Source organism: Triticum urartu, chromosome 4, assembly GCF_003073215.2.
Source record: "Triticum urartu cultivar G1812 chromosome 4, Tu2.1, whole genome shotgun sequence".
NCBI lineage: Eukaryota > Viridiplantae > Streptophyta > Magnoliopsida > Poales > Poaceae > Triticum > Triticum urartu.
Genome location: NC_053025.1, coordinates 120,850,718 through 120,874,078, shown reverse-complemented (window position 1 = coordinate 120,874,078; position 23,361 = coordinate 120,850,718). Strand labels below are relative to the sequence as shown.

At 45.3% G+C, this 23,361-nt stretch overlaps 3 protein-coding genes and 1 non-coding gene across 7 annotated transcripts; 3 read left to right on the top strand and 1 right to left on the bottom strand.

The window, feature by feature from the left end:
- Window positions 1–728: 728 nt before the first annotated feature.
- On the top strand, window positions 729–4,592 carry LOC125551005 (pentatricopeptide repeat-containing protein At5g43790-like). Of its 2 annotated transcripts, XM_048714148.1 has the most exons (4): window positions 729–2,724; window positions 3,315–3,599; window positions 3,678–3,798; window positions 4,312–4,590. In XM_048714148.1, exon 1 carries the CDS (start codon window positions 736–738, stop codon window positions 2,524–2,526), a length of 1,791 nt encoding a protein of 596 aa, XP_048570105.1. In that variant the 5' UTR covers window positions 729–735; the 3' UTR covers window positions 2,527–2,724; window positions 3,315–3,599; window positions 3,678–3,798; window positions 4,312–4,590. The 2 variants fall into 2 exon arrangements, with proteins under 2 accessions (XP_048570105.1, XP_048570104.1); XM_048714147.1 differs by having other exon boundaries at window positions 3,678–4,592.
- Window positions 4,593–4,811: 219 nt separating this feature from the next.
- Window positions 4,812–4,885, top strand: TRNAV-CAC. The gene has a single exon. It is a non-coding gene; the product is annotated as a tRNA-Val (tRNA).
- A 569-nt stretch (window positions 4,886–5,454) lies between these two features.
- On the bottom strand, window positions 5,455–7,604 carry LOC125551003 (mitochondrial import inner membrane translocase subunit TIM8-like). Its single transcript, XM_048714146.1, has 2 exons — window positions 7,403–7,604; window positions 5,455–5,871 (listed from the first exon to the last, which is right to left on the bottom strand). The coding sequence occupies exons 1-2, from the start codon at window positions 7,448–7,450 to the stop codon at window positions 5,683–5,685; spliced, it is 237 nt and encodes a 78-aa protein (XP_048570103.1). The 5' UTR covers window positions 7,451–7,604; the 3' UTR covers window positions 5,455–5,682.
- An 8,679-nt stretch (window positions 7,605–16,283) lies between these two features.
- LOC125551002 (alpha-L-arabinofuranosidase 1-like) lies at window positions 16,284–23,128 on the top strand. 3 transcript variants are annotated; one of them, XM_048714144.1, is made up of 18 exons: window positions 16,557–16,698; window positions 16,968–17,184; window positions 17,570–17,624; window positions 17,732–17,928; window positions 18,143–18,264; window positions 18,346–18,493; window positions 18,903–18,972; window positions 19,503–19,648; window positions 19,736–19,781; window positions 19,865–19,917; window positions 20,219–20,363; window positions 20,926–21,044; window positions 21,180–21,251; window positions 21,949–22,052; window positions 22,143–22,199; window positions 22,281–22,473; window positions 22,551–22,694; window positions 22,816–23,128. In XM_048714144.1, the coding sequence occupies exons 1-18, from the start codon at window positions 16,589–16,591 to the stop codon at window positions 22,936–22,938; spliced, it is 2,121 nt and encodes a 706-aa protein (XP_048570101.1). In that variant the 5' UTR covers window positions 16,557–16,588; the 3' UTR covers window positions 22,939–23,128. The 3 variants fall into 3 exon arrangements, with proteins under 3 accessions (XP_048570102.1, XP_048570101.1, XP_048570100.1); XM_048714145.1 differs by lacking the exon at window positions 16,557–16,698 and adding an exon at window positions 16,284–16,550 and having other exon boundaries at window positions 18,143–18,493; XM_048714143.1 differs by having other exon boundaries at window positions 18,143–18,493.
- Window positions 23,129–23,361: the final 233 nt, after the last annotated feature.

The following is a 23,361-nucleotide window of genomic DNA, read 5'->3' as shown; positions in this document are numbered from 1 at the left end:
ATACGTGTATATATACAACCGTATGCAAATGAAAATACGCGTGGTTAGCTACACAAAGTCATACTTTAACAGTGAACTACTCCCGCTCGTAAGAACCGAGTACTAAGCTTGGTCTTGCTTTTCTCTAAACATTTGTCCCAGTGGAGCAAAGTCATATGAGTTGGAGGTCACCGCTTGATACAGATTGAGGTTGTCCGTCTCAAAAAGCACACGACCCACCCCCAGCTGCTCAGCTATCCTTACTGCATTGGGGAGGGCCATTGTCTCGGCCTGCAGGGCGTCAGTTAGTCCATCGACCGAGCCAGCCGCCTAGAACTTGATTTCTGAATCTGAGAGCCTGTTCGGCAGCTCTCCGGCTCCGTGGCTCCGCTCTTGGAGTGGCCAGAGCAGAACGCCCCATAGTGTATTTTCTGGGAGTAGCTGAAGTGGCGCTCCGTCCACTCATGTATTCGACGGAGCTGGACGGTTCCTGAACAGGGCCTGAATCTCTACAGATCAAGCCCCATCCACCCTGGCCCAAACTTGCATCAAACGCTGCATCCACATTGATTTTAACAATATCTTGCGGGGGCGGTTCCCAGCTAGCTTGCACAGGTGCTCAGAGTTGGAGGTCACTGCTTGAAATTAGCTTTTATTTTTATTTTTAGACAAAGCGGAACCATGGTATGTCCAGTTTCTGGGCCAAGACTTTAGTGTTACTCGAGCCCATAAAGGCAAATGATTCCCAATCAGCCCATGGCGCAAATGAGCCGAGACGCGGCTCCCTCCCGCCACGCTCTGGCCGCCGACCCGCTGCCGGCGCTCCGCCGCCTCCGGGCCGCCGCGCCGCGCGTCTTCGGGCAGCTCCACGCGCTGCTCCTCACCTCTGGCCTCGCGCTCCACTCCCCCAACTTCGCCCTCCTCCTCCGCCTCGCCTCCTCCTCCGTCCCCTCCGTCTCCCACCGGCTCCAGCTCCTCCTCTGCTCCCCGCTGCCGCCCACCGCTTTCCTCGCCAACTCCCTCCTCCTCGCGCACCTCCCTTCGGCGCTCCCCCTCTACTCCCTCCTCTTCCTCGCCTCTCCCCCGCTCCTCCGCCCCAACGAGTTCACCTATCCGGCCCTCCTCCGCGCCTCCCCGCCCCGCACCGCGCTCGCGCTCGCCACCCATTCGCTTAAATTCCTCGGCGCCGGGGCCGCCTCCCGCGACCGCGTCCTCGGCGCCGCGCTGCTCGACGCCTTCGCCCGCTGCGGTAGGATCGCGTCCTGCCGCCGGGTGTTCGACAGGATCGTCCAGCCGGACCTGCCGGCCTGGAATGCGCTGCTCACGGCCTACGCGCGCCGGGCCAGGGATTCTTCGTGCGCCGGCGAGGCGGCGGAGATACTTGAGCTGTTTGCGCGCATGGTCTCATCGACGGTCACGCCAAACGAGATCACGCTCGTCGCCGTCATCAGCGCATGCGGGGAGCTCGGCGCTCTCGGACACGGCCTGTGGGCGCACGCGTATGCTCTCAGGCACAGGCTAACCGTGAACTGTTACTTGGCCACCGCGCTCGTAGAGATGTACACCAGGTGCGGAGAAATGGACCTGGCCGAGCAGGTGTTCGCTGGCGTTACGGACATGGACACACGCTGCTACAATGCCATGCTCCAGGGCTTGGCATTCCATGGGCGTGGCCGAGCTGCCCTCACCTTGTTTGACAGGATGTGTGCCGAGGGCTTCCCGGTTGATAGCGTCACGATGCTGGCGGTGATGTGTGCGTGCGCCCATGCTGGGTTGGTGGATGAAGGGCAGTGGCTCTTCGACAGAATGGAGATTCAGTTTGGGGTCACACCGAGGATTGAACATTATGGATGCATGGTTGACATACTGGGCCGAGCTGGTCAGCTTGATGTTGCCGAGAAGCTTATCCGAGGGATGGACATTCCGCCGAACGCTGCAATGTACAGGTCTTTGATACGGGCATGTGGGATTCATGGCAAGCTAGAACTTGGGGCGAGGACGATCCAAGAGCTGATGAGGCTCGAGCCAGAGCACAGTGGAAACTATGTCCTGCTGTCCAACTTCTACGCGAGAATGAGGCTATGGGAGGACGCAAAGAAGGCGAGGAAGGAGATGAAGGCCATGGGCATTGACAAGAGCCCTGGGTCAAGCCTCCTTGACATCGACGGTGTTCTCCATGAGTTCTTGATGGGTGACAAGACACACCCTGCCTCAAGGGAGATATACGCCATGGTTCAAGAGATCGAGGCCAGATTGAAGGAAAGCGGGCACCGGCCGAGCACCACAGCTGTGATGTTCAACGTCGAGGAGGAGGACAAGGCAGATGCTCTGTCCTACCACAGCGAGAGGCTCGCCATTGCCTTCGCCCTGATTGCCTCCTCTCCGGGTGCGCCCATCAGGATCATCAAGAACCTCCGGGTGTGCAGTGATTGTCACGAGAGCACGAAGCTCGTCTCCCAGGTGTATGGAAGGGAGATCATCATGAGGGACCGCACCCGGTTCCATCACTTCAGAGATGGCCATTGCTCATGTGGAGATTTCTGGTGACTGGTCATTAGCTGTTTGCCATGTGCATAAGAATGTGCTGTAGATTCGTGTTCCTACTTGTTCTGTGTCCTACTCCAGACTGGACGATGGACGGCGTCGTGAACACGAAGCAGCCGGAATCAGCGGTCGGCGACGGCGTTGAAGTCTGCATTTGTTCAAAGAACCCTCAAGAACCAAGACTAGCCCCGGAAGAACAAGGTAAAAATCCTAATTTTCTAGGATAATGTTGCAATGTCAAGTGTCAAGGATGAGATTCAAATGATAATTTGCTGGGGCCTTATGCAGTATAACTGAATTTATGTTTTATGATTTAGTCAATAGCCAAGGAATGTTATTGATAGATTCATTGGGATGGGACACGGAGTTTGATTACGCAATAGTTGTAACCTAGCGAAGTGAGGTTTTATGGCCAATCAAACTGTATGGGTATGCCATGTTAGCATCAGTGGCGGAGCTACCAAAGAAAAGCTGGGCGGGCCACAGAGTAGAAACAATGCTAAAATCAATGCATAGTTGTGGGCTGGGCTTCATACAATTATTATTTTTGCTTCAGTGCTGGGCGGGCCACAGCCCATCCGTCCTTGCCGTAGCTCCGCCATTGTAGCATTATGACAACGTGCTCAGCTCATGAATATGCAACATATGTTGATCTGCCAATCAGTTGATGTGAGGCTGTGCCTTATTCTGAATTTAGTAAGATACGAAATTTCTGATCACAAATTTACAATTGCTTGGTGTATGCTCCAAAGGTTTAGTGTTGTTTGCATTAAAAGCCAGCATGTTGACAGGTGTTGCCATTTGCCTGCTTGCGTGTGAAGAGGAAAACACATGAATTCCAATTTTTAACAACAAGGGCGGGAGGTTTGTCCAAGCTGTGTATATAAGCAGGGAGTTGAGGGGTGGGACTGCAGGAAGATTCAGTTTCAGTCATCTATGCGAAGGTGTAGTTGGAGCAAGATCAAGTTTTAGTGGGAGGAGAAATAGAGTTAATGGCTCCGACCGAGTTATCTAGCACCTCCTCTGCGGTTACGCGGCTCAGAACATGCTCAACTGATGATGGTGGATTAACAGCTGTAAGTTCAGAACATTAGCTTGGTTCCTGTATATTCTGTATTTATATTTTGTAACCTGAAAGTGCCGTGACGGTGCAGGAAGCGGATGCGTCCGAATCGTCTGTGAATCAAGCGATAGGATCAGGCATGGCGGTCAGTGCAGCTTCAGGTGCCGTGACGGTGCAGGAAGCGATTGATGCCTGTAAAAGATTTGATCACTGTGTGTCCATGAAGTCTCCCTTAATTTGCAGCTAATATATAATGTAAAAGTCTTGATTTTACTTGCTATGGAAAGATGGCATAAGAATTGACTTCAAGTTCTGAACAAGGATTATATCACTATCGTCAATCCAATCACAGTTTCTGATTTGCTATTATTTTAAATCTGTGAATAAATCCACCTTTTGGTGTATTTGCTAACTTGGTAATTGGCCTTCTTATTAGTATAGTACATGCAGTCCGCTTATTGTTGTTGAACCACTCCCACCGTATCAAAATATACTTATATTTTGGTACAGGGGTAGTAATAAAGATTATTTCTGTGCTCATCTTAAGTTTGCCAAGGAAAAATGTAAGGAAAATCGCAGGAGCTTGTAAGCGTAGGCTTGAATTATGTTGTTTTTAGCTCTTGTTATGAAACAAATGCCCTCTTTACTACGTGAATTGCAGGTATTGTTTCTTTAGGCTTTCTTCTTGTGGTACACTCTGAAAGTATTATTTATTTTTGTTGCAGTTCATATATCTGTGGATCAACCTGAAGATTCCAGCCCACAGTGCTGACAAGGGACTGTTTACTTGCTTCTCTCTACAAAAATTTGAGTCATGCCAAAACATGATAGAAATAGGAGTCAAGACTGTTATGCCCAATTGATGTAAATGTGGATAGGCGTAGTGGTTGCTTGCTATGTTATTGTGTTTTGTGAATTTTGATTGACGCAAAAAGAAAGTGTTCTGTGAATTTTGATGGTATGTGGAATGCCCACTAAACCCACTTGTCCCACTTAAAATTATGTTGGTAGATGCGGGTCTCCCACTTAACATATGCGGCAGTTGTGGGGCGGATACGGGCCTCCAGCTTAGTGTACCACTTGCAGCCTGAACTCCAGTCCATAACATCTCTGACGCATCTGAGTCCATACATCTATGTTTTGTTTCATCTGACAGTCGGCGTGGTTGCGTTTAGCGAGACTCTCATACTATTATAAGGATTTGGGTTAGAAGTCTGAGCAAGTCGTCTGGGTGGTGTAGTTGGTTATCACGTTAGTCTCACACACTAAAGGTCCCCAGTTCGAACCTGGGCTCAGACAAACATTTTTTATTTTATATTTATGCTTATGTAATTATGTCAAAAACTATAGTTTCTTATCAAAGGGTAACAAAATTTCTGGCGCTTCGCTGGAATTTCCTATTGCAAGAGCTTAGCTATGTAGCGTATGTCATATATTGATTAAAAGTTGCTGAATCATCATGTTTTCTTTTGAAACTCTGAAACAGCACTAAAACCAACCCATTTCAGGTTGGGAGGCGGTGCATGCTTTTCCACTCCTTTTCTCGGCATCGGAGGCGACTGCAAGATTTGCATCCTCCTTCTGCATCTCATCATTGGTGGCCGTGTCGGCTGGTGTGTGCTCGCCGGTGCCGAGTCGTCTTCCTATCAGCGATGGCGACATATAAGGTTTCTGATACAGGCTGGTGTGAAGTCAGCGTGTCCATGCTAGTTTTCATGGGGATTTAGAGGGGATTGACAGGGATTGTGGAGGATAAAATCCCCTACAAGCCAAATTCCCCTTCAATCCTCTCCAAACCCCTAGGAGGAGGTTGAACAGAACAAAGGCCCAAGTACCATAAGAGCAGGGTGTTTCATACAAAAACATAATTGCTCAAATCTAATCACGCCGTAGCATCTGCCCATATCAAAGTGAAAACATAGTAGCAGTAACATTTTAATCACCATCTACAAATTTCTGGCAACCGTCACACTAACTACGGTCCAACAGCAAAAGAAGTAACAAAATCATTAATGTTGCGGAGAAAGATAGGTGGTTTGCATCAACTTTATTGGACTCCATATTCAGATGCGGCAGGCAGGAGACCTATTCTGGTCCTAGCTACTGCTGTTTGCTCGTTGCATGGTGAGCATCTTAACATCAATAAAGCGTTTTGCGCAGTTGGACAGGCAAGAGGTTTCGCTGTTGCTGAAGCTGCTCCCGATGCTTCCGGTGATGCATCTGTCCCAGCAAGTGTCAGTCAGCTTCGCTATCATCTCATTCATCATGGCCTTTTTCTTCTCCTCCTGCACAGAGACAAAATGTATGTGCTGATTAGATTTCTGTTGAACTACAGGTTGAATTAGAGATTTGTAAAATAGAAGCTAAATGAAACCAACTATTTACAATATCAGAAACTCCTGATGAGGGTCCCTGCAGCATGCTAGATGAAAATACTTGACAAGCTATAATTCTTCTCTTCAAATTCGACCATGTGATTATGTGAACCCCTATTTTTCCTCTTAAGTTGGGTTCCAACTATTAAACGTGTACTCTGATGTTATTTCTAAGCAAATATATTTCCTGCACATAAATGACCACGAACATAAGCTTCCAAGATGCGACAGCAAGTTGCATGCGGCGTTTCTTTTCCAAATAATAAGGATGACTGCTTATAGACAGGCAAGTGTTTTTGTATGAAAGAAGATTGTGAAATACCACTACATGGTGGATCAGCCACCTTTTTTTGGATTAGGTTATGTCATACAAAGTCCTATGTTATTTCAAATCTTGCAACTTATATGCAAGTGTTTCACCAAGGAAAGAACATGGCAAAATAATGCAAGTTTCCATCATATAACCATCAGCAAATTCTGGATGTAAATCACTTGAGCATTATAAATTTATAATCTCCCAGGAGATGATATGCGTCACTATTTGCACAAAACAACAAGATAGCTCCATTATATAATATAATTACAGACGCACTTGGTGTGTTCAGGGCTATTCTAATTTCAATGACCACCTAATGAGCCATGTATATTCATTAACTACAGGTTGCCAGAAAACCAAAGACCACGATTTTAAGCTTCCTTGTACCCTCCAAGTAAAAGATTTCAAGCCTTATAAAAGTAAAATGATTAACTGACTAATGGACCTGGACAGTCACGTGCTGCTTGAAACCAGATAGATTCCAGATGGTTCAGTTTAGAGTTTAGAGTAAGGGCTAGAGTAGTTCTTCTACACAAGGAATTGGACAAACTCTACTGGCAGAAGCTGGACTGCATCCAGTTCTACAATGGATCTGGGACCTTTTGAGCAGCTGGACAAGCTTTGAAGCTATGAGAAGAAGAAAATCGCTTTGGTGAGTTGACAGGTTTATCCATTGTGTTCCTAAACGGATCTACAATTTGTAATGCTGAATTCAGTCCCAATACTAACCTGCAGGACATATCTGAACCTAAGAATTCAGGAGCACCATAACTCCTAAATTTACTTTACTTTTGCTTTCTATATAAAGAAATTACAGCACGCCGACGGATTTGCACAAGAGTGAGAATAATCGGCGCGAATCTCACATCTCCAACTATTCTGTAATAAATCCGAGCGCAAAATACAGCACGAAGGGATGAAGGGAGCGCCAGATCATCCGTACGTCTTCTGGCGACGATTACATCGCACAAAAATTACCGCCGAAAACAGAACAAAAACGCTGCGCTGCGAACCAAGGCCCCGATGGGCCTGCGGGCACTACCAGGATCCGCGATGTTGCCCTGTCACCCCGACTGACGGCGTAGGGTTAGGGTCTACGCCTAGGTCTAGGGTTAGAAGGGTTACCTCTAAGAGCGCCTGAAACCTCGGGTCGTTGAGAGCTGAAGCGTCCATGGCTCGTGACTCGCGCCCCTCCTGCAATCTCCTCTCTTCCCTTGGCGGCAGACGGGCAGAGGGATGTCGGCTTTTGTTTTCCTTTCCCCTGGAGCAAGAAAGAGAAGGGGGAAGAAGACGATGGAGGAAGGGAGGATGCTCTATTTTTATTTTCTTTTGTGAGGAGGGTTGAAGGCCTATTTCGATCGAACAGCGCTATCTGGGCCACGAGAGACCAAATTAGGGCCGTCACGCCTTAATTAAAGGTTTCGACATGGGCCAGCCACTGGCACGCTACTGCGGCAGCCTATCGGACACATACGTGAACTAGTTAAACTCCAACAACCCTAAAAAAAAAGAGTTAAACTCCAACATCGACTCAAAAAAAGAAGTTAAACTCCAACATTGCCTAAAAAAGTTAAAATACAACAACCCCTAAAAAAATCCAACACATAGATTTTTAATTTACAAATCTAGAAAATGATTTATTTTTATTTTAACTAGTTTACTTTTATATATCAAAATAACTACTATCATGAAAACATATATTATTTTAACTTGATACAAACAAAATATTAAAACACCCAATGATCCGGAAGTCACCTTTTCTTTTCCTTGGGCAGTACCTCCTAACAAGATTGATCTGTTTGGATCTTGGTCCATGATGGCTTTTTTATTGATTTTGATGATCGGATCTCTCTATGAATGGAAAAGGGGTGCTTCGGATCGGGAGTAACCACTTTTGAAAGGGCAAAGGGGGGAAGGACATAGGAAAGAGGGATGCCTACCAAAAATCAATTGATTCGTCATGGTAGAGAAGAAAAACGGCGCACGGACCGTACTCGAGCTTCGGATCAATGTCCCCAGAAGCAAGGAGTATGGGGCAGATCCAAACCATCTCGACCGTCAAATCATGTTATCTAGCGGTTTAAATTGCTTCAATGTTTAGCATCAAACATGTTTAACGCTTTAATTACCCACCATTGTCATTGGTTATAAGCACGTATTGATTCAACACTATCCCATAAAATCTACCATGTAATTAATATCCTACCATTCCCGCGAAAAAGTAATTGATATCTTACCAAATAATACAAATGTGCAACAGATATATCTTACCTAATATAATATGCAACTAATATACTACCTAATATAAACGTGCATTGCACGTACATTATTATTAGTACAAACAAATGATAGAATCACCAAGTTTGGAAAACTAATACTTAAAACTTGACGTGTCCTTGTGCGAAATCCAACGACTTTGCAGATCGCAAAGTAATCATGAGGTCGTGTAGGGCTGGGTAGGTGCATGTTGGAAATATGCCCTAGAGGCAATAATAAAAGTATTATTATTATATTTCTTTGATCATGATAATTGTCTTTATTCATGCTATAATTGTATTATTCGGAAATCGTAATACACGTGTGAATACATAGACCATAATATGTCCCTAGTAAGCCTCTAGTTGACTAGCTCGTTGATCAACAGATAGTCATGGTTTTCTGACTATGGACATTGGATGTCATTGATAACGGGATCACATCATTAGGAGAATGATGTGATGGACAAGACCTAATCCTAAGCATAGCACAAGATCGTGTAGTTCGTTTGCTAGAGCTTTTCCAATGTCAAGTATCTTTTCCTTTGACCATGAGATCGTGTAACTCCCGGATACCGTAAGAGTGCTTTGGGTGTATCAAACGTCACAACGTAACTGGGTGACTATAAAGGTGCACTACAGGTATTTCCGAAAGTGTCTGTTGGGTTGACGCGGATCGAGACTGGGATTTGTCACTCCATATAACGGAGAGGTATCACTGGGTCCACTCGGTAATGCATCATCATTATGAGCTCAAGGTGACCAAGAGGTTGATCACGGGATCATGCATTACGGTACGAGTAAAGTGACTTGCCGGTAACGAGACTGAACAAGGTATTGGGATACCAACGATCGAGTCTCGGGCAAGTAACATACCGATTGACAAAGGGAATTGTATACGGGGTTGATTAAATCCTCGACATCGTGGTTCATCCGATGAGATCATCGTGGAGCATGTGGGAGCCAACATGGGTATCCAGATCCCGCTGTTGGTTATTGACCGGAGAGTCGTCCCGGTCATGTCTGCTTGTCTCCCGAACCCGTAGGGTCTACACACTTAAGGTTCGGTGACGCTAGGGTTGTGAAGATATGTATATGCAGTAACCCGAATGTTGTTCGGAGTCCCGGATGAGATCCCGGACGTCACGAGGAGTTCCGGAATGGTCCGGAGGTAAAGAATTATATATAGGAAGTGCTGTTTCGGCCATCGGGACAAGTTTCGGGGTTATCGGTATTGTACCGGGACCACCGGAGGGGTCCCGGGGGCCCACCGGGTGGGGCCACCTATCCCGGGGGGGGGGCACATGGGCTGTAGGGGGTGCGCCTTGGCTTAGATGGGCCAAGGGCACCAGCCCCAAAAGCCCATGCGCCTAGGGTTCCACTTAAGGGAAGAGTCCCAATGGTGGAAGGCACCTCTAGGTGCCTTGGGGGGGAGGGAAACCTCCCCTTGGCTGCCGCACCTAGGAGATTGGATCTCCTAGGCTGGCGCACCACCCTCCCTTGGCCCTCCTATATATAGTGGGGGAGAGGAGGGACTTGACACACCAGCCCCTGGCGCCTCCCTCTCTCCCCGTTACGTCTCTCTCGTAGTATAGGCGAAGCCCTGCTACTGTGACGCCCTGCATCCACCACCACGCCGTCGTGCTGCTGGATCTTCATCAACCTCTCCTTCCCCCTTGCTGGATCAAGAAAGGAGGAGACGTCATCCGCTCCGTACGTGTGTTGAACGCGGAGGCACCGTCCGTTCGGTGCTAGGATCTCCGGTGATTTGAATCACGTCGTGATCGACTACATCAACCCCGTTCTTCGAACGCTTCCGCTCGCGATCTACAAAGGTATGTAGATGCATCTAATCACTCGTTGCTAGATGAACTCCTAGATGGATCTTGGTGAAACCGTAGGAAAAATTTTGTTTTCTGCAACGTTCCCCAACAGTGCATGCATATGCGAATTTCTCTATGATTAGATCCGAACAAGGCCTTAAGCATTGTGAAAGTTAGCTACAAATGGATTCATGGGAAAGTCCATACGATGATTAGATAGTTAAGGGCATCTTCAACACAGTCTATAAAGACGCCCCTGAATGTCCGTGCCATGTAGTCTAGACACTTTTTAAAACATGTGGGAGCTTTAGAAGAGTTCAAACAGTCCGCTTGGCTCACTGTCAGTCGGAGCATATGTCCTTATAGTCCATATGTTTTCTCCTTTAGGTCTTCCTAGCCCACCATATTGTCCAGATTTAATTTTTTTTATGGGAAATGATTCTTTTCGTCTGGTTGATCTTTCTAACGCTTTTGTCGCCTCCCACGTGTGACACGTGTCCTAGGTGGGACCGCCACCGCTTTTACCCGGCTACCTTATCCCCCCCCTCTCCCCCCACTCCCATCCACACCACTTTTTTCCAAACTCTCTAGCAGTAGTTACAACATAAGCGAGCCAAGCCGACGTACGAGCTACAACTAGTGGCTAGTGCGGGCGTACGAGCAAACAACAGTGTCTGGCCAAAAAGACAGTTGATGGCGGCCATTGTGTAGGCCGGGTGACACCGACATGGACCTTCCTAAACGGTCGCGCACCCCAACAACATCGTCACTCGACAGTCGCGCTCGCCTCCATCATCCATGACCGCGCTCACCTCCATCATCCATGACCGCGCTCGCCTCCCCCATCCATGGCCGCGCTCTCCTTCCCGCTGCAAAGAAAATTTTTGCAACAAGACTCTTGTTGCAGAAGGTTCTCTGCAACAAAGCTTCTGTTGCAGATATCGACAGAAAAAAACCGGTTCAAAAAAGTTCTGGAACAAGGTTGCTACTGCAGAAGGCTGAGTGCAACATGGCTCGTGTTGCAAATATCAAAAGGAAAAACGGTCCGAAAAAGTTCCTCAACAAGGTTGTTGTTGTTGTAGAAGGTTGAGTGCAACAAGACTCATGTTGCAAATATCGAAAGGAAAAACGTTCGGAAAAGTTTGCAACAAGGTTTTTGTTGCAGAAGTGTGAGTGCAGTAAAGCTCCAGTTGCAGAAATAAAAAAAATGGTTCAAAGAAGATTGCAACAAGACCAATGTTGTGGAGAGATGAGCGCAACATTAAGCTTGTTGTAGAGATTATGACTCCATCTGACAGAGGATCTTTTCAGATTATCGACTGGCCGACATGTAGTGCTGCCTCTTTTTTGATGCATACAGTTGGATTACCGGCTCCCCTACTAATGCCCATGTCCGCAGACATTTAGTGTATCCGTTTTGGCGTACCGTGTCGGAGATGGCCTAAATTACTTTGAGGTTGATATCGACGCGGCGCGACGGGTTTCACTTTCATGGAGGCGTGGGCACAATCGGCACAAGTGCGCCGATACTGGCTTGGGCGACGCTTGCAAGCAAAGACAATGCGAGCGAGCCGATGGAGGAAGGTGACGCGCGGTAGGTACATACTCGAACGACCGCATCCTCATGGCGTACATGCGCGAGCGCCGAGTGGGATGGAGGCGTGCGCGCGCGTACATCCACCACTCTGCGAGGCCGATCGTATCCACCGCGGCGACGACGCTTGCAAGGCAGCGGTAGAGGGCGACGCGCGCCTTATCAATCTGCGCGCGCCGTCGAGTACGGGAGAATGCACACGCATGCTCGCCTTTCGCCGTCCGCGTGCGTAGTCCTTAAGGTGTGTGGCTGCAAAGGGCAAAGCTTTGCTAGTTCGTCCTTCTTGCTTGCCAGGGCCGGGCGGTCGATGTCTCTCTCGTCCTCCTCCTTCCTACTCCAGCTAGCTAGGCTTCCACCCTCGAGTACGCAAAGAAATAGCCATGTTTTGTTATTGCGTGGAGGGCACTATCCCGAATCTTGGCTAGTCAACAACTGGAAGAGACTTCCCTCAAGAAAAAAGGAAAAGAAACGAGCTCGAGGAGGCAGCTCAAATGCATTAATAAAGCTCCACTGGAAAAAGAAATGTCCAAACATATCCTGAAAATATATTTTTTATGACCATGGGAGAACGCACATGCCTGCGCAGGACGCGGAGTTTCTAATCTCAAGCTCAAATGCTCCTAGATGAACAACAACAACAACACCAACAAAAAACGGTTTTTCTATGTGGCAAACTTTATGGAATGTTTGGAGTGCATGTATAAATTCATCGTGAAATCACATCGGTGAAAGGCGTGGTAAACAAACAAAACTGATGCTCTGAAAATGTTCATACGCATTTTAGAGCTCTTATTTTGTTTTCTTGCCATGATTTCCACCAATATGATTTTGCGATAAAACTTTGCACGCACTTCAAACATTACTTAAAGTTTGCCACACAAAAAATTCAAATATTTTTGAATTATTTTTTATTCTTTTATAATTTTACTCTTCACACTTGGAGCCTTTTTTTAATTACTCGACGCATGCTTCCCTTTAGCGGATCATCCAACCATGAGCAACAAATAAAAATACACATGACATTTTCATTAATATTTAGATTTTTTTTACGTAGCAAAAGTAACCGGCGCTAGTCTACTCTTCGACGGACGTGGGCACATGACACATCTGTGTTCCACGTCCTACTCTTCGCCAGGCGTGGGCACGTCGGTGTCCCACGTCCTACTCCTCGCTGGAGTCCGCCACTTGAGTAGTGGACATCATCGGTGGAGGTGAGGCTGATGATCGAACCAGATGGTCCGACCACGTGTAGTCGTTGGCACGAACAACCTGGAGCTGCCGAGGCTGGCAGCTTTCCCGTCCACCACCCCTTGCGTCGCCTCCGTGTCCATCTTCGCTGCGATCTCCTCGAACAAGACGCACTTTGTCTTGTTGACACATAGCTATCATCGCTCATGGCCCACAACCTTCTCGTTCGCCTGCTTGTTGGTGATCTGGCCCTTTGTGAGCCGGTGGTGCTCGAGGAGTTATAGGTTGTGTCGTTGCTCCTCTAGCAACATTTGAAATGCGGATGGCGGCGGCGTGGAGAGCGAGCACACACGGCACGAGTGGCAAGCCAGAGCAACTTTCATGACCACTACAATGGTGTGAATGTCATTATGTTCAGCCATCAGGTGACAGTGACCGGTCACATCTCCTCTGAACCGGCATGAACGTGGCACGGAAAGAGAAGTACTAGTTGGAGTGGAATAAGAGAGGGTTTGTTGGATGGCTCAGGGTGTCGCAGGCCTACAGGGCGGACATGGATGCCCACAAACCCTGATTTGTGTGATTTTGGATGAACCGGCCCTGAATGTTTGTGCATGACTTGGAAAAATATCTGACCGTTCTGTCCGGATGTTGCGATGTTAAGATGCACGATGTTGGAGACTAGGTACACCTTTGAAGCTTTTTGTTGTTGTTGCCCTTGAAGCATTTTCTGTCTCCATGAGAAGAAGACGCCCCGCTGGACACGTGACAACAAGGCACGTGGGGTGCTTGAGCTTTCTTGTGTTGGGCGGCAAGCAAAGACAGCAAAATGCCAAGTTGAGCATTTCTGTCCATGAGACGAGACCGAGAGTGCAAGCCTTCATGAGAGTGCACACCCCTGTGCCACTATTTACAACTACGCTAAGGTACATTGTTAATTATTATCTCCATTCCAAAATAACTGAAGTTTCAATTTTTTTTAGAATAACTATCGATCTATTCATTAATTGTCAAAGTAGTACAGAGAACACTAAAAGTAAAAAATACATCTAGATCCGTAACCCAGATCCGTAACCCCTCTAGTGACGGCAACTAGCATTGGAGCGAGCCGAAGACGCGCCGCCGTCTTCACTCCTTCCTCATCGGAGCCGGGCAAATCTTGTTGTAGTAGACAGTCGGGAAGTCGTCGTGCTAATGCCCTATAGGATCAACGCAGCAGAACAACAACTGCCGCCGATGAAGAGCATCGTAGATCGAAAGGATCCGACACACAAACACAGACGAACGAATACAGGATCCACGTGGATCCACCGGCGACAAGCACCGACTGAATCCCGCAAGATCCTCCGGTGACAAACCTCCACACGCCCTCCGTCGATGCTAGAAACACCACCAGGACAGGGACTAGGCGGCGAGAACTTTATTTCATCCTCAGAGAGACGCCGCTGCCTCACATATCTGAGCAGGACACAAACCCTAACAAAACTCAAAAAAGCTTGAAAAAACGAAGCTCTCCCGCCGGGAAGAGCCGAGATCCACCACGCCTTCATGGCCCTAAGACCACAGAAGATGAAGTAGACCGGTGGTGGCACCGACGAGAGGCATGTGAAACCCTAGCCAAAGAGTTCTCTTTCTTCCACGGGAAGAAAGAAAACGATCTATTGGAACATTGGCAGGAGCTACTTGTTTAAGTTTCATCTAAGTCTATAACATTATATATTATAATAATATAAAATAGGAGTTGTATGTGGTATCTTTATAGGACAGTTATACTAACTAAAGACAATCTCGCCAATATATACTTTTTTTTTTGAAAGATCCAGCACTGTTGGCGTTTCATTGATTTAGAAGGAAGAAGGCGGGAAACATGATGATCAAGCGATAAGGTGGGTGGCTAGAGAAGAGCCCATGAAAAAGAAAAATAAAGCGGCCTCGTTATGCTAAGGGAGCCAGCAGAGGGCCTAAGAAAAGATCCTTAGGCTATAATTTCCCGACTGTCCCCGAAGGGGCTCATGAGATGCTTCGCTCCCGCCACTCTCCATTGATACAGAGCGCGCCGGACTGCAGCGAGGATGAATGTAGCCGAAGGGCACTTGCCTCTGAAAGTTGCCTCATTTCGCTCCTGCCAGATCTTCCAAGTGATCAGCACGATCATCGACTTAACCCCCCTCCACGCCTCGCTCGGTCGCCAATATATACTGGTTTGACAGTATATCAAATAGGTTTTGCATGCTAATAAGGGTGGGAGCGTTTGCCTTATTATGATCGCTTTGGCTATGTAGAAATAACATCTACGGTAAAACTTCTTCTCCTTTGCAGTTTTTTTTGACATCACCTTCTTCTTTGCAGGTTATTTTTGTTGTACGCACTTACTCCGTATGTGTTCTATGTTGCACCGAACGAAGTATCAACCGTTGTTCAAGACAATGCGCATGCGGTTGAAGCGAGTGGCCAGAGATGTTTTTTACCAAACGTGAGTGGCAACATAATCTTTGGCTCGGTACACCTCCTCCTTCGACATAGGCATAATTTCAGTCTCATAGGACTTTACTGCCACCAATTTGTCGTTTTTTTTGTCAACCTATTGGCTATGTGCATCCTATTTATGCAGAGGTTGAGTGTTGCTCAATATGATCATATCCGCTTGATGCTATATTTTAAACTAGTAAAAACCTCCTTTTATTGATGAAAATAAAAAGAATAACATATAGAACACCAAATTAGTCTCATGAGATTCTTTATGAGGAGTATATTTTCATATCATGGGTATTTTGATTTTGTAGGTCTTAAATATTTATCTATATATATAGTTGGTCAAAGTTACATTATTTTGACTTAATCATTTTAGAGGGAGTAAGATTTAAGGGAGTGCCCGGGGACATGCAATATTCACGTAGGAAAGCTAAACTCCGCGATGAATTTCTAAAATGCAATTCCCGTGCTCCAAACGGTCAACTCAAATATATTATTCCTCATCTGCTCTCTGGAGACTACGTATGGCACACCACCTGATAAACAAATGAGGCGATCTAAATGGATATTCAATTCAATCATCTGACAGTGGCCCGACAACAACCCCACCCTGTCTTATCGCAACAACGAAATGATTCCTTTCTCATTAATTCGATCTGGGATAGAGGATGGAAACTCTTGTCATACGGATAAAGCGGGTCCCGACGGCCAGTCAGCGCGCGCGAGCGGGCCAACAGACCAACCAACGGCCGAAGCTGCCCACTCCGGCAAGCAACCGGCCGTGGCCTCCGGCGTCCGATCGCCATCCCTTCCCTTCAAAGCCACTGCTTCCTCGCCGTGGCGGCTTCGCCTACTTAAGCGCGCGCCTCCGCTGCTCGTACACTCACTCGCCTGTCGCCTCCATCTTCCTCAGCCGCTTGCTGCCGGCTGTGGGGTTCATGGTGAGCAAATTACTAGCGCCTCCATCTCTTCTGTGGGCATGTCGCAGTATCGTACTCTCCGCCTTCCTGTTTCGGTCCTTTCCTGTTTGGGGTATGCAGGCAGGTTGTTCGATGAAACGCTCCAGGGAGGGGGTCAGTCAGTCAGTCGGTACAGTACCTATTTTTGTTAGAACAGTTTCTCACCGCTTCTGTCGGCTCTTAATCACTTTCCGTTTTGAGACGCCTGTGTCAGCTGCATGATTCGCAAACACATAGCTCCAGTCGGATTAAGTAGCTCATGGCCATTGTTTCGCACATCCCATGTTGTCTATTTTGTACTCCCTCCGTCCCAAAATATAAGATCATTTTTGACAATACTTCTTTCGATTTTCCATTTCCCAGCTAATTCAGTCTACTCCTTCGTTATTTGTTCGACAGACACACGGACTACATTAGTGTTCTTTACAAGATGACGCGTATGGGTCCCAAACAAGTGCTCGTTCCTACCGTCTCATTCTTGCTGCTCCTGTTCTGCCTTGGATGCAAATGCCGAGCATCAGAATTAGAGGCGACACAGAATGCCACCCTCAAGGTTGATGCCTCGTCACAGCTTGCCCGAAAGATCCCAGACACACTGTTTGGGATGTTTTTTGAGGTAAGATACCAGTTTGTTTGTACTATATCAGTTTATGTTTTTTCATGGTACATATTACTCCCTCCATTCCCTAATACAAGGCCATTTTGTTATTTCGTGTCAAACTTTGACTTGTAAGATATAGATTATATGTCATAAAAATATATCATCGGAAAATCTTTGAAATGTGCATGCAATGAAATATTTTTTGTGGCATATAACTCACTTTTTGTTGGTAAAATTAATGGTCAAAGTTAGACATAAAAATATGAAGTCCCTTGTATAAGGGAATGGAGGGAGTATATAAAGTGGTGGCTGGGGGCAAAGGCCCCCCCCCCCGCGCGACATGGATGTAGCTCCGCCGTTGATTATATTCTCCTATTAAGTACCTTGCATAATGTTGTAGGAGATCAACCATGCAGGAGCCGGTGGCATATGGGCAGAACTTGTTAGTAATAGAGGTAATTCATTATTGTTGGTTGTGGGACACCAGAACATAAAAATCCTACATAAATATTGTCCATACCTGAATTTCAGTGAAATCATCAAATGTATTTTTATGCTTCAGGTTTTGAAGCCGGGGGACTCCATACGCCATCAAATATTGACCCATGGTCTATAATCGGAGACGACGCTTCCATATTTGTGGCGACTGATCGTACATCATGTTTCAGTCGAAACATCATCGCTCTTAGGATGGAGGTTCTCTGTGATGAATGCCCAGCCGGTGGCATTGGCATTTACAACCCTGGGTTCTGGGGCATGGTATGACGCAATTTTAAGTTGACCGTAAGCATAAAAATTGTGGTTCAGTGAACTAATATATTTGATATCAATGTATCACATGATAGAGATGTAACCTCATGCAGCCGTGTCTTTTTTCCCCCTTGCAAGGCAGTAGCAGTATTTTTTACCTCCTTCTCCTAACCTTCCAACTATTATCCAATTTAGTAATTACCTTTACCATTTCATCTTTCAGAACATAGAAGATGGAAAGACATACAATCTTGTAATGTATGTTAAATCAGCAGAAGCTGCAGATTTGACAGTTTCATTAGCAAGCTCTGATGGGTTGCAGAAGCTCGCTTCAGTTACTGTACCGTTAGTATCGTTTATCTCAATATCTGGTAAGGAGGAGGACGACAATATTTCCATTAGTTTATGGGATATTTTTTGTTTCAGAGTCGCTGGCACTTCCAACTGGACAAAAGTGGAGCAAAAACTGATAGCTAAAGGGACAAACAGAACGTCAAGACTTCAGATAACATCTAACAAGAAGGGAGTTGTATGGTTTGATCAAGTATCACTCATGCCATCAGACACGTTCAAGGTATATTATACACTAATATTCTTGATATTGATATTGACAAGAACTGAAAGAAGGTAGAGATCCAAAGCTTTAGAATACCGAACTACACATCATTGGCGGATCTAGAATTTGACCAATGTGGGAGCAAGCAATGGCAATGATGGTTGAATTACACAAAAATGGGTAAATGTATATACATATGCACTAGTAAAAGTAAATATGCAAATTGCTTGTGGGGGCCATTGCCCCCATGACCCCCGCATTGGATCCGCCCATGCTACACATCGATTGAGGAGCAAAACCCTGAAGATTAGGGTTTTAAATGGATACTGTGCGTTGCTTTGCTATATCCTCGTAGTGCCTGATCATGATTAGGGCGCTTGAGTTTATCTGAGTATGTAACTGGCCCTTTTCTTTTCTATACATACAGGGACATGGTTTTCGCACCGAATTGATATCCATGCTTTTGGATCTAAAACCACGATTCTTGAGATTTCCTGGTATGGCCATATCCCATATGAGTCTTGTCTAACTTTTGCTCAGTTTATTGGTGGCTTCACACTAATGGCTGGACTTGTACAGTATAATTTACTAGACTGGATGGATATTTGCTCGTGTTGCTTTAACCTGAATATCTTTACTTTCCGATCAGAACTTGTGAGACCTAGCTGACTGAACCCTCAGTTCCCCTATTATCAGAGAAATCCACTGAGCCAACTACGGCAATGCCTAGTGAGGTGTTCACTTAAAATATGATAGAATCAAATATCATTATATTTTATTCGACTAATATATCTCAGTACCATATGCAAGTTATGTTATACTGACTAAAGTTTCATATATTCCCAGTCGAATATGTGCTCTGACCATATTAATTAAATATCTTATTTCATATAACATGTTCCCTTGACTAATGTAACATTCCATTAAAATGAACCCAACTCATCCCTAACTAAGTTTGTAAAGACATCTGATATTTTGTATTTTCCTTTTCCTTAATTTTACATGGTTTGCTCGGAATGCATTATAGGTGGTTGCTTCGTTGAAGGCGAATGGTTAAGAAATGCTTTCAGGTGGAGGGAATCTATTGGTCCATGGGAAGAGAGGCCTGGACACTTCGGAGATGTTTGGCATTACTGGACTGACGATGGCCTTGGATATTATGAGTTTCTTCAGGTACCAGCCAAGTGATGAACATTATTTCACCTTTTTCCTTTTATATTCTCACCTAACCATATGTTGCCTTCGAAATCTATATCAAAGCTTTCTGAAGACCTGGGGGCTGCTCCAATCTGGGTATTCAACAATGGTAAATATCTTCAAATTTTGTCATATCAATGATTAGCAGTGTCCGCCTTCTTAAATGTTGGAGTCCTCTTTCTTAAATACCAGGAATCAGCCACAATGATGAAGTTAGTACCGCTGCCATTGCCCCTTTTGTAAAGGTATTTTTGAAATTGTACTTCATTTTCTATCAGGGTAGACATGTAATTGTATGATGGATACTTCTAAGTCTTGAATGAACGGCAATTTGCAAGCAATTATAACTTAGCATTGCCATGGTGCATCAAAACAAGAGCAAATTACTTATTTGTTCAACCTTGTCCACGGACCAGTTTCTTCCAGTTCTATCATTTAATTCTGTGGTACTGTAGTATTAATGCCCGATGTGTTCCCAAGAGTTAAATTGTAATTAACTCGTTATAATCCCATGTACATTATTCTGAAATTATTGTCTTTCTGCAGGATGTATTGGACAGTCTAGAATTCGCAAGGGGGAGTGCAAACTCAACATGGGGCTCTGTTAGAGCTGCAATGGGGCATCCTGAACCGTTCCCAGTCAAATATGTTGCAATTGGAAATGAAGATTGTGGGAAAAAATACTACCTCGGTAATTTCTTGCCTACCTCTTAATGCAAATATGCTCAGCTCCTCTGTGTGTTCTTGATATTTTTTGTCAACTACTGTTCTTATTTGTTTGAGAAACTACTTATCCACCCATTTCACAATATAGGCCGAAGTCCCGAAGATGCCTTGTGCATGATAACTAAATCGTGTAAAACCATGGAAATAACAAGATTCAACCATAGCTACCCCTAAAAAGAAAAGTTCTTGAGATGATTATTCAGTCATAGTTTTCTTTCCAAAATTTTGGAGCATTACAGAGAAATATGATAGGACGAGTGAGCTAAAATAACACTTCATAATTAAATGATAGTGATGTATGTTCTCATCAAAAGAAAAGATGAAGTTAGCGAAGCATAACAAGTATAGCACTACTAACTAAAACAGAAGAGTAAACTATTACCTGGTAAATCTTCTTTAATAAAGTTACCTATTAAGTAGTTCCACCTGATCATTACTTCTGGTAGTTTGCTATTTCAGTCAAACTGTATAATGAATATTTGCAATAATCTTCTAGGTACATGATGTTCTTTAATTCCATTGAACAGGTAATTACCTCAAGTTCTACAATGCTATAAGAGAATCCTATCCAGACATTCAGATGATTTCAAACTGTGATGGTTCATCTAAACCACTTGACCATCCTGCTGATTTGTATGACTTCCATGTAAGTTACTTGTGACAAATTGGCTCAACCCATTTCCCCTGTTAAGATTCTCATTGGGTTTACTTGTGACAAATTGGCTCAACCCATTTCCCCTGTTAAGATTCTCATTGATTCTGAAAAAGTTGTTTTTTATAGGTCTACACCGATTCTAAGACTTTGTTTAACATGAAGGGTACGTTTGATAAAACTTCTCGTACTGGTCCCAAGGTATACCTCTATTTTCATGGTTTACTTTGTCTTTTCACTTTTATGACATGGGCCAGATGGCCTTTCAAATGCTTTGGTATCGATCTTGTACACAGTCCAGCATCTCCTGGCCTTTCTTTAGGGATGTTCTTGCCATAGCATGTATTTTATGTAGGGTTACCTGGTGTATCTTCATCGTTGTTCAAAACTCTGTTTCTGAATGATGATGAGAAATATAGGAATTGAGACCTCAAACCGAGCATCTTTTTGTATTTCTAGAAATTTCTGCTGGGGGTGCGGGGTGGGCTGGCCTGCACGTAGTTTCCGTGAAGTTCTGCCAAACATTGAGTGTAACTAGGGGCCATTAAAACAAGAACTGTTGGGGTCATTGTAAGAACAATTAGGAACCTGCAGGATCTAAGTAACACTTACTGAGGTCTTCGATGCTACTTGCATGTCCTGGAAAATCTTGGGCAGTAAATACATTCCTGTGTTTTGACAATATATTACTCCCTCTGTCCCAAATTACTTGTCGCAGAAATAGATAGAAATGGATGTATCTAGAACTAAAAATACGTCTAGATACATCCATTTCTGCGACAAGTATTTCCGGACGGAGGGAGTACTAAATAATATAGCTCTTCTGCGTATCAACATCCTTTCATCCTTATGGACAGTAAATACATTCATGTGTTTTGACAATATGAATATTTAATAGGCCTTTGTCAGTGAGTATGCCGTATGGAGAATTGATGCAGGTAGAGGAAGCCTTCTTGGTTCACTAGCAGAGGCTGCCTTCCTTACTGGACTGGAGAAGAACAGGTGATCCCTCACAGAGTTTGTCTACTCTCCTAGCAACTACCTATAGATCTGTACTGTGGGTTTAGCTGACTTCTTGTTGGTTCTTTGCAGTGATATTGTTCAGATGGCAAGTTATGCACCACTCTTTGTAAACGACAATGATCAAACGTCTGTATCCATATCTTTTTTTCATTTCGCGAGTTCTTGTTGATTAATATCGCAGTAATTATGTTTGAATCAAATAATCAGGTGGAATCCGGATGCTATCGTCTTCAACTCCTGGCAACAATACGGAACTCCTAGTTACTGGATGCAGAAGTTTTTCCGCGAATCTAGTGGTGCCATGATTCATCCAATTACAATCAGTTCCAGCTACTCTGGTTCTCTAGCAGCATCTGCCATCACCTGGCAGGATTCCAGGAATAGCTTCCTGAAACTAAAGGCAAGTAATGTTCCATTGTTATATCCGGAGGGGGGCGGTGAATATTTGTGTTGATCTTGAAAGCTCTTCCCTTGCAGATTGTGAACTTCGGGTCGGACACCGTGAGCCTCACGATCTCTGTGTCCGGGCTTCAGGCTAGCATCAACGCGCTGGGGTCAAACGCTACTGTTCTCACGTCCAGCAATGTGAAGGATGAAAATTCTTTCAGTAACCCGAACAAGGTAGCATACCACTTCTGTTTGTGGTTAGGTTCTGGAGTGTAGAGCTTATTGTTCGTTTCGGCATCAGTCTCTTGGGAGCTGTGTCACCTGAAGCTGAATCTTGCTTTGATGAACAATGCAGGTCGTGCCCGTGACAAGCCAGCTGCAAAACGCAGCGGAACAGATGCAGGTCACGCTCGCTGCGCACTCCTTCTCCTCGTTCGACCTTGCGCTTGCTCAGTCCGAGCTTGTCGCGGAGATGTGAAGCAGCTACACGGCGTTAGCGACGCGTGGAAACACGACAAATACACGAGGCCTGATATGGAAATGGAGGAGGTTGTCAGTAATTATGCTTATATCTTGGTAAAGCACTCACTGTACAGTGTAACAAAGAGGAGATACTCATACATACAGCAGTACTAAATAAAGTCCATATCAGGCTGATTTGCAGTTAATTTGCGTTGCACATGTTTGCTTTGGGTCCGTGAAATGGTGCCAACAAACCAACCTATGTCCGTGAGCATCAGATTGCAAAAAAAGTTCTGTACATTTACATTAACTCGCAAGGTAAGAGAAGCCAAAAGCATGCAGAGGAATTCATCTAGTAGCACTCTGAACCCACTTCCAGAAAAAATTGTAAGTACATAACTAGTTACAGCCGTGATGAACACAGCCTGTATTCATTTCC